The 15,515-nt window shown below is 41.8% G+C and overlaps 1 protein-coding gene across 2 annotated transcripts in view; it reads right to left on the reverse strand.

Moving 5' to 3' along the window:
• Positions 1–2,118: 2,118 nt before the first annotated feature.
• The window catches only part of LATS2 (large tumor suppressor kinase 2), a 49,003-nt gene continuing 35,606 nt past the window's right edge, over positions 2,119–15,515 (reverse strand). Inside the window, exons 3-9 of one of the 2 annotated variants that reach the window (XM_042023929.1) lie at positions 14,315–14,447; positions 10,877–12,414; positions 7,590–8,172; positions 6,791–6,973; positions 5,492–5,598; positions 4,361–4,749; positions 2,119–3,247 (exon numbers count right to left, since the gene is read on the reverse strand). In XM_042023929.1, the coding sequence (XP_041879863.1) occupies positions 3,238–3,247; positions 4,361–4,749; positions 5,492–5,598; positions 6,791–6,973; positions 7,590–8,172; positions 10,877–12,414; positions 14,315–14,447 (2,943 nt within the window). In that variant the 3' untranslated portion in view covers positions 2,119–3,237. Of the gene's footprint in view, positions 4,750–5,491; positions 5,599–6,790; positions 6,974–7,589; positions 8,173–10,876; positions 12,415–14,314; positions 14,448–15,515 lie in introns of both variants that reach the window. The other variant, XM_042023928.1, reaches the window with a different exon arrangement.

Here is a 15,515-nt window from a genome sequence, read left to right on the forward strand (position 1 = left end):
CTGGGAAGGCTGCTGTGCTCCCAACAAGGGCCAGACCAACAGGAGGTGGAAGAATGTTCTCCCCAACATGTGCACCCCCACAGTGTAACCACTGCACGCTGCAGCAAGGCTGGACCATCTTTAAAGTCTTTTCCTGGCTGCCACTCATGGCCTAACAGGATCAGCTATTTCCCCTTGCCCATGTGTTCCCCTTGCACACTTAATTTCCCCTTTTCATACAATAGTCAAGGGGTCCAAGTACCTGAGGTTTTCTCAGGTCATGGGGATGAGATGGGATGCGGCTTAACTCTATTTTTTGAGCCCCACTGAAGTCTGAAAAACACTTGAGATGACCCAAGGCCTGCTTCATGAAGCCCCATTCTCCTCACACATGCAAAAATAATAGATGCTGTCACAGGTATTTTTCATCTCACAGCACTGATGTAAAGGCACTTTGAAACCACGAGAGCTGCAAGTCAGTGCATCCGTCAGTCCGTTCAAATCTCTGCTGTCCGTGTCACCAGGCTCCAGTTTCTTGTGCAAGGCCTGGAGCTACTGTTGCATTTGCAGAAGGTGATGCCAGCTTTAAGGATCAGATCCTCAGTTTGTTTTGGTAAGATGGAGCCCAGGACTGCGTTTTTACAAAAAGCTGCCCACTGCTCATTCACTGCTCAAAACAGAAACACAAAGAAGGTACAATTTCCATGTTCTTGCTGCAGCAAATCTCTCTGCCAGGAAAAACATTTTTACACTTCTTTTGGGGTGTGTGTGTGTGTGTTTTAATGGTTGCTATTTCTACATTATCTATTCCTAAGATTATTTCCTGTGGGAAAGATTTCTTACTTTTAATTCCAATAATAAATTTAGTAACAGTTGCCATTTTCTGCCAATGTTTCTGCATTTTGGGATAGTACCAAATTATATGTTCTAAATTCCTCTTCTCATTGCAGTTTCTCTAGGAAAGCTTTTAAGGCAGTTATTTCATACCTCAAAAATTACAGGGAAAAGAATTTTCTTATGCTCATGAGACCAATTTTCCATCCAGTTCCAGGCTATCGCCTGCTTCCTGCATAGCCTCATTCTTCCATTTCCATTTAAAAGTCAAATGCTTCTCTCCCTCATTTAGCTTTCATGTTGCTCAAGCTAGGCACCTGGTTATAACTTCCACTACCAGTTCTTTTGTATCCAACTACAAAACAGTTGCTTCTCAAGAATTGTTGCTGCTGCTCAGCACTGCTCAGCTGCTGGCCCCACTGAAGAGTAGAGGTATGAAAGGCTTGCAGAGGCTCCTTTCTGTTCCTGGCAGCCCTGCTTTATGAAGTTTTCTGGTTTTTAAAGTTATCTGGGATTTTTATGATGGTTTGTTTTGTTTTTGAGGAAGAGGTATTTTAATACCAACCCTGAGTTTTTATAACCTCTGAAAAGAAGATACTTGATGATTTTGCGGGAAGTTCAGCAGAAACAAGAATGCTTAGAGCCAGCCTCAGTACGTGGCACAAGGTTTACTTGTCCAAATTTCATAAAATTTACTCCTAAGTTTCTGTTTACCTCTGAAATGTCTGCAAAGGATGAGAGGCTTCTACAGACAGTGCCTGATAAACCTGAAAGATTGGTTTTTCAAATCAGTTCTTCTTTAGGTGAAAGGAGAGTTGGCTTCTGTTCCCTATAGCACAGATTGTAAATCAGTAATATTCGTGTGGTGGAAGCACCTGTTTCCTTCTGGGCTAGTTTCTCTTGTTTTGCTTAGTTGCAGAGATTCTGTATGTGCAGGCAAATTATTTACATTTGAGAAATGAATCAGAGGCAACAGCCAGAGGGGGCAAGCCAGGGTTGTGGCTGCCCTGGCAGCACCACCGCTGCACAGAAAGTGACTGCGTTCACTTTTATGCCATCCACTGACCTGGTCATGCCAAACGAGGTTTTACCCAGAATCCTGCTCCTTATTCTTAAGGGCCATGAGGACAGAAGAAATTGTCTGAAGGTACCCAGAGATTCCACATCAAATGCTGATGCAGCAATGAGATTTGGGTCTTATGTTTGTAGCTCAACCCCATCAATAACATTACAAAAAGAAACCCATTAAAACTTCTGCCTTAAAGGACGAAGAAGTTGTCTGTTTGAATAATACATAACACATTGTAGATTTTGATTCAGATTTTTAATAAATTCTGCCAGTAGAAGCTTTCAAAGGCAATGATATATCAATAAATAACAGTTAAATTGAGTTCCTGAGAAAGAACCTACCACATGAAAGAATGTCAGATAGATGTAAATAACAAAAAAATGGCATTACTATATAAAAAAGCAGTAATACTGAATCTTACATGAACTGTCACGACACAAGCACTGCATACCTCAGAACATTCCTTTCATACAAATGTAAACAAATACACAATCATTTTTGTTTAGTTTAGGCTGATGAATTCATATGTTGTTGCTTAGATATCTAAACAATGGATAGGATAGGATATGCTAAAACATTAAGGAATAATATGTGGAATAATATATGGAAAAAATAACGAAGCTCCAGATTTAAAAATAAAATAAAGCAAAAACACATTAAAGGAGTGTTTTCCCCAAATGTTATTAGGTCAATCACTTTAAATAGGACTGTTACACTAATCTGAATTAAGGATTTTTGTGTGTGTTTACTTATTTAGTTATATATAATATATATGCAAATACATATGGCTTAATTATCTTTAGTATTCTGATATCATCTTGAATAATTCTCACTTATACATACAAGAAAAAAATGCATATTTTAACATAGTTAAGAACTGATATTTCAAAGTATGCCTATAATTTGACAGAAATGAAGGCCTATTGTGCTCCATCACAGCAACATTTTAACCTCTGGACAACGGGACAGAATGACCTACCAACAATGCCAACATTTTCCGATGTCAGTGCCCAAAACACTAGGATCCTAAATGGATACACAGCCAGTTATGTGTGGGGATGTGATGTGTGGAAAGCCACGTACCTCCAGGTCCCGTAGGTGTCCATGGAGCTGCAGGCACCCAGCCTCAGCCTCAGCCTCGCTGCGCCCGGGGCCTCGATGTGTTATGGGAGCCCCGCTTTGGGAGACGCTCCGGTTTGGACGCTGTGCTGCCTCTGCCAGCTGGAGCCACGGCCACTGTGCTGCTCCCTGCCTGAGCCAGCCCCATCCAGGCTCTCCCCAGAAATCTGCTCCGTTGTAATGGTCTGGCTGCTGATCCTCGGTGGGGAAACGTGTGTGCCCATGACACGTGCTTACTAAAACCATCTGTTACATCAGACCACAACATCACTATTCAGGTATAACCTTTGCAATCTGTTTTACAAAATTAATATTGGATACAATCATAAGAGGAAACCATCCACACAATACATTATCAACACACGGTTTAAAATGGTCTAATTTTAGACCCTTAGAAAAATGGATCCACAGGACCTGCCTGTGAATGGCAAGAAAAGGCCATTTCAAATAGAAAAACACTGCTCATGCAACATTCTTCACACACTAGACAATGAAATCACACCCAAGTTGCCACTTGCTCACACTTTCTATTACACTCCAATAAGCAGAAGGAAATAAAGCAGCTTTAAGGTTACGTCACAATTTTGACATGTGGAAAATACATATAATAAACAAAAATCACGGTGTGAATACAATGGCATCAGTAAATTTAGAAAATTAGAGAGCAGTTTTCTTTTTTTCATTTCTCTTCCTTTTTTTTTATCTTTCTTACATTATTGCACAGAGACCTCTCATCACATGTTCTTCAGCTTAATGCATCTTCCTAAATGTGAAGTAAGTGCTAGGGATAAAATAAAAATGTAGAAAAGAAGAACAGCAGCATGATTTGTCAAAGTTAATCCCTATAATTTAGTAGGAAAAAACCCTGCTATAAACAAAATATAAGTGCTCTTTATTCATTTAAAAAATAACGCTGACAGTTGCAGAAGTCTGTAAATGTTAATCTGAGTAAGGGGGATGCTGACCTCAAATAAAAATAGGCCTAGAAACGACAGACTGCTGGCCTTGCAGATTTTGGTGAAGACCAGGATTTCAAGTGTAATTATCAACAAAGTTATTTACAGTAGAACTGACCTGAACTTTCAAGAGTGCTATCTTTAGGACCTGGCCCTGCAAGCTTCTTACTCCCCAGGATGTCTCCAGCCTCAGCTGAAGGTACATCTGACCAAGTGCTGCAGGATCAGCTCCTAAAGGATCAGGTAAGGGCCCTATTGGATTTGAGATTAGCTTTATCTGGTACTCTATACAATAATTTACACATATACAGGCTGACAAGCTCCAGTCTGATCCACCACACCTTTGTCTTCTACATCAGACTTCTCAGACTGGCAAACTTCCATGCCAGAAGGTTTGGGATACCTGAACGGATAGCCGTTGTCATCAAAGAATCTTCGGAAAGTAAACTCGTAAAAAGCATGTTCTGTGTGTTTGCTGTTGGAAGAGGCTAGTGGATCCCAGGTCCTGGTGCTGTCACCACTAGTATCATTCCAAGGACTTTCTTCCTCAACTGGATCAAAATTTGAAGTGTCCATTGGATGGCTGATCTTTGGAACATAGGGAGCTGGCTGCCTACGGATATCGGTAGAGAAGTCCATAGAGTGAAAGAAAGAATGGGCTTTAATATCATCTGCTCCATTTCTTCCAAGCCTGTCCTCAGCAGCACAGCAGAGCTTTGTGATAAGATCAGTTGCCTCAGGGCTCAGCTTGATCTGTGAGGGAATGTGCAGTGTGCTTTCCCAATTTATCACCTGCAGGTAACAAAGGTATTAAGGAACTTCTGATCTGGAAACAGAACCCTTCCGACGGCCAACATGAACTGTACAGAAGTGCACATGTAACAAGTCATCTCACAGTCTGCATAGTTCAGAGCTTCAAGAACCCAATTATCAGATTGCATTGCCTGTTAGAAATTACTCTAATGAACCAGAAAAACATTGTTGGCTAGCAGACAAAAGGAGCAATTCTTTTTTTTTAAAAGGCAAATTCCTTCCTGAATGCTCCTATGGTCAGATTTGAGAACATACTCAGTTTACACATGATTTTGTGCAATGACTTCAAGGAATTACTTCTCTTTGTCTCCAAAACATAAACTAGGAAAAGTGGTGATGAGATAGATCCTTTCTAATAAAGAACTAATATTGCTCAACTTTGAAACACATTGCCAACTGCAACTGTCACTGGCATATCAGGTACTAAATAGGCACTCTAAGGAATTTAAATGGATGAACTTGTGCTTGAGAAATGACAATTCTGCTGAGAAGACTCATAAAACTAATACCTATCACTGCAGTTGCACAAGTCAGTTCTAGTCTGATATTTTGTGTCTTCATTTACTGGCAAAAGATATGTGCTTGCACAGAACTATTTAAAATCAGACTTTTTTAACCATTACTCCTTTCTCTGGCAGAAGAAAGGGGAGTAGGTCTGTGCATGAAAGAGAAGGGAAGGGAAAATTTTGCTACCACAGATTGGAACTTTGCTTCAACTTACCTTCAGCTGGGTTTCTGTGGGTGTAGGAGCCAGGAAAGGAGGCTGTCCCACTAACATCTCAAAGAGGATCACACCAACACTCCACCAGTCACAGAGCTGAGTGTATCCTGAAAGACAAGTCAAAGGGTTGACCTCCACTAGTCAAGGAGAACATGTATAGAGCTACTTGCAATTAAGTATTAGAACATACAGCACAAACTTCTGCCTTTTCTCACACAAAAGGTTTGTGACTTCTCTTGCTGACCTAAATTTTACTGCTGTCAGTAAAGACCTAATCCTGTTGTCCTTGAACCTTTGTGAATAAATTAAATTCTCAACAAAAGTGAATTGTGAAACTGCATCATTAAAAAAAATGAAGGAGTTTTTTGTGCCCAGTCCCACAGCTATGCAGCACAAACTGGACCTCAAAGAATAACAAAAATGTTTAGTGACTGATGTCCACCCTAGGTTCAGTGGAGGTGAATCCCCAACTTTGAAAAGCTGCTGGAAAGCACAGCCTGGCTCTACAGACAGAGGAAAGCCACAGATGACTTTCTGAGCAAGTTCCAAGCAAAGGAACAACCTCAATCACCTAACTGCTGAGACAAGACCAATAAGGTGCATGTTTAAGGTCTCAAAAAAAGATTTAAACACTGATTTCAATGGAACTTGTGTCACCAGATGATGTAGGATCCAGTGTGAAATCTCTGTTAGAGCAGATTAGCCTTAGGGTCTAGCTTGCAGACAAGTCTGAACACCTGATCTCCTTACTACAGTGACCATGTCAGTTCTGCATGGATAGTCACCAAGTACTGTCCAAACTCCTCAAGCTAAGCTTTTGAATGCAGGGTGTCCAGAGTAAATGGTGGAAAACTTTCTCTTGGGTTCCACAGGTTCTGGCTGGGAACGTGGAGGACGTATTTCCACAAGTTTACATCATCCATACTTAAGTGGCCCATCTGAATCAGTGATCCAGACCTATCAGCTGGCTACTCACTGGTCTGTGTAAACTTGATAGGGATCAGAGTTGTACTCCTCAAGTACAGATAATCTGCTTTATACTTGAAAAATATCACTTAAAATTATCCAACACATTTATTAGCAGTCTCACTCAAAGGCCTCAGTGTGGACATTACACAGACACACAAAGTATGGCCAAACCCACTGTCAGTGAGGTGATGCTAAACACTGGAGCACTGAGAGTTCTCCTTAGTCTGACTGAAGTGTTTCTTGCCTTCAGAATGACAACCTTCCAAAGCAGCAAGCTTATTCAAGGAAGAAAAAAAAAAAAAGTGAAACAGGAGAAAAAGGTTTACCTACCTTTACGAAGCAGGACTTCAGGAGCAATGTAATTAGGGGTTCCAACTAACGAGTGGGCCAGACATCTCTGGTGCTGCTTCTTAGCTCTTTGTTCCAATGTCTTCAGCCTATCTCCACATCGACAGTTGGACACATCATCCCAAAGATCACTGGGCTCCATGCTGTCTTGCCTGATATGGCTCCCTTTCAAATGGGAGAGAAAGTTTACACTCGTGGTCATAAAACACGACACATTAAGAGAGAAGTATTTACCCAGATCTAGAGCCATCTCCTACTCTCAGTGAAGAACAGCATTTGAACTTTAAACCCAAAGTATTTTCTTATGCCCTCCCATTCACAATTGGATTTCCATACAAAATGTCCAACAAAATGTCTCTGTCTCAGCACAAGGAAGTATACTTCCCATGGGGGATACAGTACCATGGAGTATACTTAAGTCAGCTACACCAATTGCTTATGACCTTTTTGCCAACAGAAAGCAGTACTCAATAGAACATGCAGAAGATGTGTGGACTACTCCAAAGCTGTGACTAAATCATTTCACCACCAAAAGAGACCCTCCAAACAAGAATAAACTGAAAAATTGCTGCTGCTGCCACATTACTGACAGGGTTTTGAACAGTATTGGAAACAAAAGGACTGGAAACAAGCTAACTGAATGAGTCAGAGAGAGACAGGCACATTTTATTGCCATTGACTGTTTATAGAGTTTCCTGATCTGGTGCTTCTGCCAAGAAGTAGGTGCTTGTTTCAAAACAAATAACACAATAACATCCCAGAAAAAGGCTAAAAATATTACCTTTCTGATAGTATTTTGAATTGTGAGTCCACCTGAATCCAGTACACAGTCCAAAGTCAGTCAGTTTGATATGCCCATCGAGGTCTATCAGAATGTTGTCAGGCTTGATGTCTCGATGAATAAATCCCATTTTGTGCACACTCTCTATGGCCAAAGTGAGCTCTGCAATATAAAATCTAGCCAGACGCTCTGGGAAGACCTCCATCCGAATCAGTAGGCTCATCATATCCCCACCAGGGATGTAGTCCATCACAAAGTACAAATTGTCTTTATCTTGGAAGGAATAATAGAGTTTAACCACCCACTCATTGTCTGCCTCAGCAAGTATGTCTCTCTCTGCTTTGACATGAGCCACCTGATTCCGGTTCAGCACATCTTTCTTTCGCAGAGTCTTCATGGCATACAGGGCATGGGTGTCCACTTTGCAGGCCAGGCACACTTCTCCAAAGGCACCAATACCCAGAGTCTTGATTTTCACAAACATAGATTTGTCCATTTTGGCCCTTTTAAGCCTGTTGTAGTTAGACTCCTTCTGGTAGAGAATTTTCCTCATTTGTTCCTGTTCTGCTTCACAGAGGCCAGCCTTTACAAAGGAAAGCAAACCACAAGAGCTAGTACTGTTATATTCATAGCAAGAGAACAATAAATGAGCATTCCCAAAACACATTTCTCAGAAAAATTAACCAAGAACCAGAAAAGATGTATTCATGAGAGATATACTCTCCTGTCTGTCTGTTGAGGTATTTCTGAAAAAAGGGCAAACTCACTGTGCCCAAACTTTGCCTGAATTTGCAGTATCTGAGATTGGTCTGCCTGTCTCATTTGGCTGAACAAGAAGGCATGGGGCAATAATGTCAGACAGGGGAATACAACATAAACCTGACCATGGGATTTGGTTTACACTTCAAATGTGCACTTTGCCACTATACTCCACTGCACATATGTGCACTTAAGCCCACCTTAATTTAAACTGAAACTTAAACCTATGTGCAGCAGTTCACTTTGTTCACAAATGGTTCCCTAGGGCAACTCACATTAACAGTTCCTAGCTTGGATGCTATTTGTTTGGTTTTGTGTTGTAATTAAGGAGTTGCCTGTGACCTACACATTCCCAGGTGCCTTGGAACCTTATTTAGAAATTGTGGTTTTTCCTCTACCATATACAGCCTCCACTCTCAAAGTTTTTAGATCTTCTGAGCATCTGTCCTACAAACTTCTCTTTTTCCCCTCCCAAAATATGTGCATATAATCCTCAGGTCTGGTCTCTTCTCAGCCACTGCCACCCAGACCCTGGTGCTATTTCCCTCCCAAATGTACTATTTTCCCTCTGCACCCAAGCTGTAGAACAGCTGGCTTGTCTACCTCCTGTCTCCAGAGAGGCTCTACAAGTAACATTTCACAGGGCTGTGGGGAGAAACCTCCTGGAAAAGAGAGAAGCAGCAGTATCCAATCAGATTTTCCTCACCTTTCAAGACAGAGCCTGCAGAGTGCCAACTCTGCCAACTTCAGTACCCGGCCCTCTACTGAGAGCCACTGGTGGCCTCCACCAGCAGAAACCCCCAGGCTGATCCCCAGGCTCCTATGACAACTCACTTACTGCAGCATGCTCTTTTCTTTCTGCATACCCCAGTTCCAAAAGCCTGAATTAATTGGCATCAACTGAACTACTTTTGAGAGAAAGATCAGTGCCTGGTGAGAAAGGGCCACTGGGAGGGTGGAGGGGGCTGAAGCCGACTGATTAGCAGGCTAGAAAAAGGGCTGCACCTTAGGTTGATTTAATTCCACATCTGTAGTCTAGGTATCTAAAGATGAATGTGGGCAGCCAGACTATGCAAAGAGATCCCCATGGTATAAAAATTAAATCTGTATGAATAAAGAATGGAGGAAATCTACAGAAACGTGCAGAACAGGTAGGATGAATTTTCAGGCTGAAGGAAACAGCCAAACCAAAACAAGGAATACTGTTTTCAAAATGAAAGGTAAGTACATCAATCCATAATAAAAGAAGAGTTTCCTTTTTAAGGTAAAATGACAAGTGTGTTCTGTTCTTGCTAATTCTACAATAATGCAATATTCAGATAGCCAAAATCTCCTGCGTGCATATTTTCAGTCAGTGATGAGGTTTCTAGGGGAAGGAGTTGTTTTTGTTTGTACCTGAATTATCCCTGAATGAGGGAAAGCTGAAGAGTCAGAAGAGAAGAACTAGCACAATTAGATGCTGTTATACTTCTCTAGAGATCATTCTCTATCTCAGTCTCACAGAAATATTCACTAAATTCAAGCAACACAATACAGCCTGTACTTGCAGTGAGGACGAACTATTAACTGTCACTAAAATGCTAACATTTCAAGAGATTTTCCAAGAATATTCTTTTAATTCTAACCTCAACAAACAAACTCCTGAGTTTTCTGGTGCAATGTGAGCATCAAATTAATTGACTTTGGAAACTGACTGCGCTAGGAAAGATTGGGTAGTTAATTATTACCCATTACGTGTTAATAACAGCTTTCCTTAGAGCTTATCCTTTAATGCAAAAGTAGACTAATCATATTCCAGTCATGCCTGGGAAGAAAAAAACCCCTCTTCCTCTTCCACATATAAAAATTACAAACATAACTGCCAGACCAACCATCAGAGCCTGGCAGCTTTGTTTTAAGCAGCACTATCAGAGAGTCAGCTTAGATTCAAAAGCTACAGTTACGCATTAAAGAAGTTCTATCACCCAAAGTGCATCTCCCTGAGACCTGCCTCTAGAACAAGTTCTGGCAACGGTCCCAAAATCAGTTCAAGCTGGTCCAGATATGGTTACTTGCACAACAGTATTACTTACATGTGTTCAACAGACAACTTTCAGTCAAGTATTACACACTCAGCTGAAAATATGGCACAGTGACTACACTGCCAAGCTGAACCACAGCTTTGGTGAATGAGTAGCAATCATGGAACAGTGAGGAAGAACTAGACCAAAGAGTTTTGCAAGGGCTGCCAAAGTATTGGCAGAATAATCTCAGCCTCAATCCTGCCTTCTAAGTTCTTACCTATAATATGGGGGGATTTTGCTTCATTTTACTTTTCTGGTATGAAGAAATATCATTTCACATCTCAGGTTTTTCAAACAGCCCCCCAGATCTGCACCTACACTTCTAAGTGGATGCAGTCTGGTATAGGGAGGTGTCTGATAGCTACTACTTCAGTGGATTCTGCCTTTAAAATTTTTTTTACAAATTAAAAGTAGTAATAATCAATTTGACCCTATTAGATTTTACTATAACAAAATAAGAATTACTTTTGCCATTTCTTGCTCCAATTGTAACCTTCTATTAATTTTCTGCTGGTAGGTCTTTATGACGTTCTCTACATGTTGCTCCATGTAGAACTTGAAGGCAAAAGGTGAGTAGCTCTTTATTCGGGATTCTCGCTTTTCCTCATCTTTGCCATTTTTTCGTACAGGCACCGGAGATGTCTGAATCTGTTTTTTATCCTTGCTTGGTTTTTCAGCTTTAGTGTTCTTGCTGTTTTTATCATTTCGCTCGTTGCTCTCTTCAGCCTTATTGCTCGTTGAACTGGGGACCACACGCAGAGTCTGCTCCACGCCCATGCACAAGCAGTTGACATCAAACTGCTCAGAGGTGCCAGGAAGTAACAAATGCTTGGGATAGGGTGGTGGTGGACACCGCAGTTCCTGGTTACCGTAATCCACATCTAGTTGATAGGCATTAGCTGCTCCAGATGGTGGCACGTGCTGCTCCATGATCTCCAAGCCATCCACAGCCGGTGCCTGTGCAGGCAACCAGCCAGGATGGGAAGGTCCCACTGCAGTCTGAGGCTCGGGTCTCATCACTCGCATGCTCTTCACTGGCTGGAGGATATGAGCAGATGTGACTGCCGTGATTGTGTTTGGAGATGCAATGGAAGGATCAGGTTTTCCTGGAGGAACCTGCCTCATAGACACTGTCACTTGTGGCTGTTGCTGGTGGTTGTTGAAGGAGTTTGTTCTGCTTGGCACTGTGGCATCAGGTCTGAAGGATACGTGTTGCCGTGGAGATGCTTCTATTCCTGGGTTTTGTAAAGAATCTCTGCGTGACGGGGTTGCTGCCTGCCACTGCTGAACTTGAGGATTATTCATGTCATAGAGGTCCATGTTTAGGCTATTTCTAGATGGAGTTAATAGATTTTGTGGTGGACTGTCTGAAAAATCATTAGCAAAGGCTGGACCTCTGGATATCACATGCATTTGATGAGAAGAAGGACTTGTCTGCTTGTGATGAGAATGTGAGATATACAGGCTTGCTGGTGCCTGCTGAAATGCATGACCAGTATTGTTCTGAACAACTGCCCCTTTATTTGGGAGATTGGCATATCCTCCCTCCTGCTGCATCTTGTTTTGGAAGGATGGACTCCGCTGAACACCATATCCCATAGGTTCCCCCTGCACCATCATGTGCTGTCTACTGTAATGTTGGCTGTTGGAGCCATGAGACGCCTGCAGCTGCAAGGCCTGGCTGCTGTGATTAGCCACTGGATAATTAATCACAGAAGACTCCATATTTGCAGGGTATGCTTTCTGCTGGTGGCTCGTTGGTGTGCTGTGAGTGCCCACTCCAGAGGGTCGCTGCACAGGAGCAGTCATAGCTGAAGACTGAGAAGTAGAGATTAAATAGTCCATGTAGGGCCTTGGAACTTCAGTAAGCATATTTGCACCTTCTGCTCCAAAGCCTGTCCCTTCATAGGCTGCATTACTGATCTGATGGTAGGACGGAAAAGATTCATTTGATCCTTCAAAGCTCGGCCTGCGGGTTACATTATTTGGCACAATACCCTTTCCTTTACAAAAAGAACACAGAAGAATGTTAGGAAACAATTCAGGTGAACCAATTACTTTGTATTACTCACCCATCTATACATACAGACATACACCACACACATGCATACGGCACAGGGAATATGTGTTATAAAAACACCTTTCAAAATCTAAATTAAGCACTCTGAACATTTGAAGTTATAAGTGCCAAGTATTCCTACTGATAACGAGCTACTGGCTCACAATATTGCTCATGCCAAGAATCATCAGGGAGTCCTATCGAATCATGAAAATAGAAGCACAAATTCCCTAACTATGAACTCATCAGATTACTCTACAGCCTGTTTTTTAAAGCTGGACCAGTATTACCACTCATTGCTCTCAGACAGGAGGAAGCCACAGAGCAGGGTGCTAAGTACAACACCAATGGGCAGGAAATAGCTCCTGGAAAGACTTTCCATATAACTTAAAGTCAACATTGCTATAAACTACTAGGCCATCACAGAGTCCATCTTCTGTACAGTGAGCCACCTGCTCACACTTGTTTTCTATTTACATCTCTCTCTTCCATCATTCTCAAAAATCCTTCTTTCGTCTCCTTCATTTAAACAAAGGCATCATACGGTTTCTCCTGTATTCCTTCCAATGTGTTGGACACAAAGTACCCCCTCATATTATTCATCTTCCATCTGTTGGGAAGGAAAATCTTTCAGGGTGTCAACATATTAATCTTAGCTTGAAGAATGTGCAGAGACAAGATAGCAACATTCCTACAGTGGAAATGTTAACGGCACTTTTCATCAGTTCTTTGATCTGAGGACAAATTGCAGGTGTATAAAACACTGGCTGCGCTAAAAAGACAAGGGGAGACTCTGTGCTGTTGTTATGTTTTTGTTCCTCTTCTGGTTCTTTAGCTTTCACAAATCACAGGACTTGGCCTATCTATGCCTAAACCATTTCCTTTTAAAATCCTGACTTCACAAAGCCTGTAAGAACAGTCATGCAGGCTTGAACGTTAGATTACAAGCTTTTTGCAGTACACCATGTCCCAGCTGGACCAGATGCAGCACACCTGAGCACAGCTGCTGACTCCTCACCTTGACACACAAGCCCTGCTGCCTACAGACACACAGGGATGTGCACGGCATTAAGACAGGTTCATGCACCCTCTCTGCACACTGAAGAGGCTGCCACCACACTAAAAGACACCTTCATAAAGAATGCAACGTTTTGAAATGGAATCAGAGATCTTTAAAGTGAAATCGGTAATTGGCAGCTCTTTCTCCTGTCATAACATAAGGCCAGCATTACTGAGGCTGTTCTTACAACAACACCCCTGACAGCTCATCTGTTGGGACACAGTGAGATGCACTGATGAGGCTGTGGCAATCTAAAGTATCCGAAAAAATGGGTACTCTGGTGTGGAAGTGGGAGGCAGCCGTAAGACCCATCTGTCATCTCTGTCAGTAGGATTCATGCTGAGCCTTAGGGACAAGCGGACTTTGCTTTCCCTTATCAGAGGCCATAAAAGAAAGTAGCAGCAATAACTGCCCTTCTTTGGGACACATAATTCAGCTGTGCAAATAATCTTGATGTCAAGAGAGCTATGATGTCCACCTCCTTGATTTGTATACCAGTAAGTCTGTTCTGGTCTGATGGAGGAATATTTGGATTTGAGTAACAGATTTCTATTTGAAAATGTAGACTATGAATGAGTACATAGACCACTCTTTGGAAGCAGGTGAATTGTACTGAGGTTCCAGCCCAGCTGGCCTTGCAAGGCCAGGTTCACTTCACTATTTCCTACAGGACTGCTATGGAACAGTGCTGTCCAACACTTCTCCCCAGCTACGACCCTACTTTAAAAACTAGCTTACTGCAAGAAAGAAGAACACAATTTAAAAAAAAGAAGTTCATGCTTACCTGGTGAGGTTTGCTTAATTACACGTACTATCTGTTCATTTCTAGGATCCAAGTAGCTCATCTTACTGATGTACTCCAGGGCTGCTTCAATACTCCTGCTCCCTGTCTGCTTCAGTGCCCGAACAGCCATCTCCTATACAAAGCAAACAAGAATTGAATCACGTCTTGACAAACCCCAAGCACCGGATTGTGAGTTGTAAAGCAGTTAAGTGTTCTTACATTAATAGGAACATTTTAAACACCAGATCACAGCTGCCTGAAGCACAATGGACTCATATTTTGAAAGCATTTGCATGCCTTACACAACTCAAAACTTGTAAGAAGAAAATAACAAAACACACAGCCTACCCAGAGTCTGGCAATTAAAGAAGCCTCAAATTAAAATGGGTCCTTTGAGATCCCTTAAAACAATCTTTGAATCAGGTATGGAAAAGGTAGCATAGTTTCACACTGGATGAAATGAAATGAAAATTTAGCTGCTAGTGTTTGAGAGTATGTCTCTTAGTCACATCTGAACATAGTTAAAACTTTATTCTTTCACAGATGCCACAAAGAAGCTAATTAGGCAGGGTTTGATTTCTGCTCACTAGAGTCAATAGGGAAGAAAAACTGCTGTTTTCAGTATTTCAGACATCATCCACTATTTGTTTGGAAAAGGACTGGGCATCCCAAACTGAAAGTCAGTCACACCGTCAGTCTTTTTAGCTGTATTTTATTGGGCACACATCCACCACTGAGAAGTTAATATGGGTGCCAGACACACGGCCTGAAAACTAAAACGAGAATATGAAGGCTCCAGCTAAACTTCAAACACAACCACAGTTAGCAACCCCTGCTCTACAGCTCCCTGCAGTCTGTTTATACTTTCACTTACGCCTTTCAACAATGACTCTAGCATTGCACAGTTGCAAAGCAAAATTCACAAATCCTCATGAGGCTGCATGGCCTTTGCTGAAATGACGAAGAAACTGAAATCCAGAGCTTTGATGTTGAATTTAACTCACAGAACTTTACCCATCAAAAAGTTGGATACCTACTCAAAAGTAGTTGCTGAGGACCTTTCTATAATCACCTCCAAAAGGCAGTTCATAGAATAGATATAAGAGGAGATAAACTTTAGTGAGAAATGATTAGGGAACTAATTTGAACTGAACTCCCAGCTCTTAGATGGCTGAAGCTGGATGAAATGAATGCCACCACC

Source organism: Corvus kubaryi, unplaced genomic scaffold (genome assembly GCF_017639235.1).
Source record: "Corvus kubaryi isolate FWS band 111438036 unplaced genomic scaffold, C.kubaryi_AGA036_p1.0 37256, whole genome shotgun sequence".
NCBI classification, from domain to species: domain Eukaryota; kingdom Metazoa; phylum Chordata; class Aves; order Passeriformes; family Corvidae; genus Corvus; species Corvus kubaryi.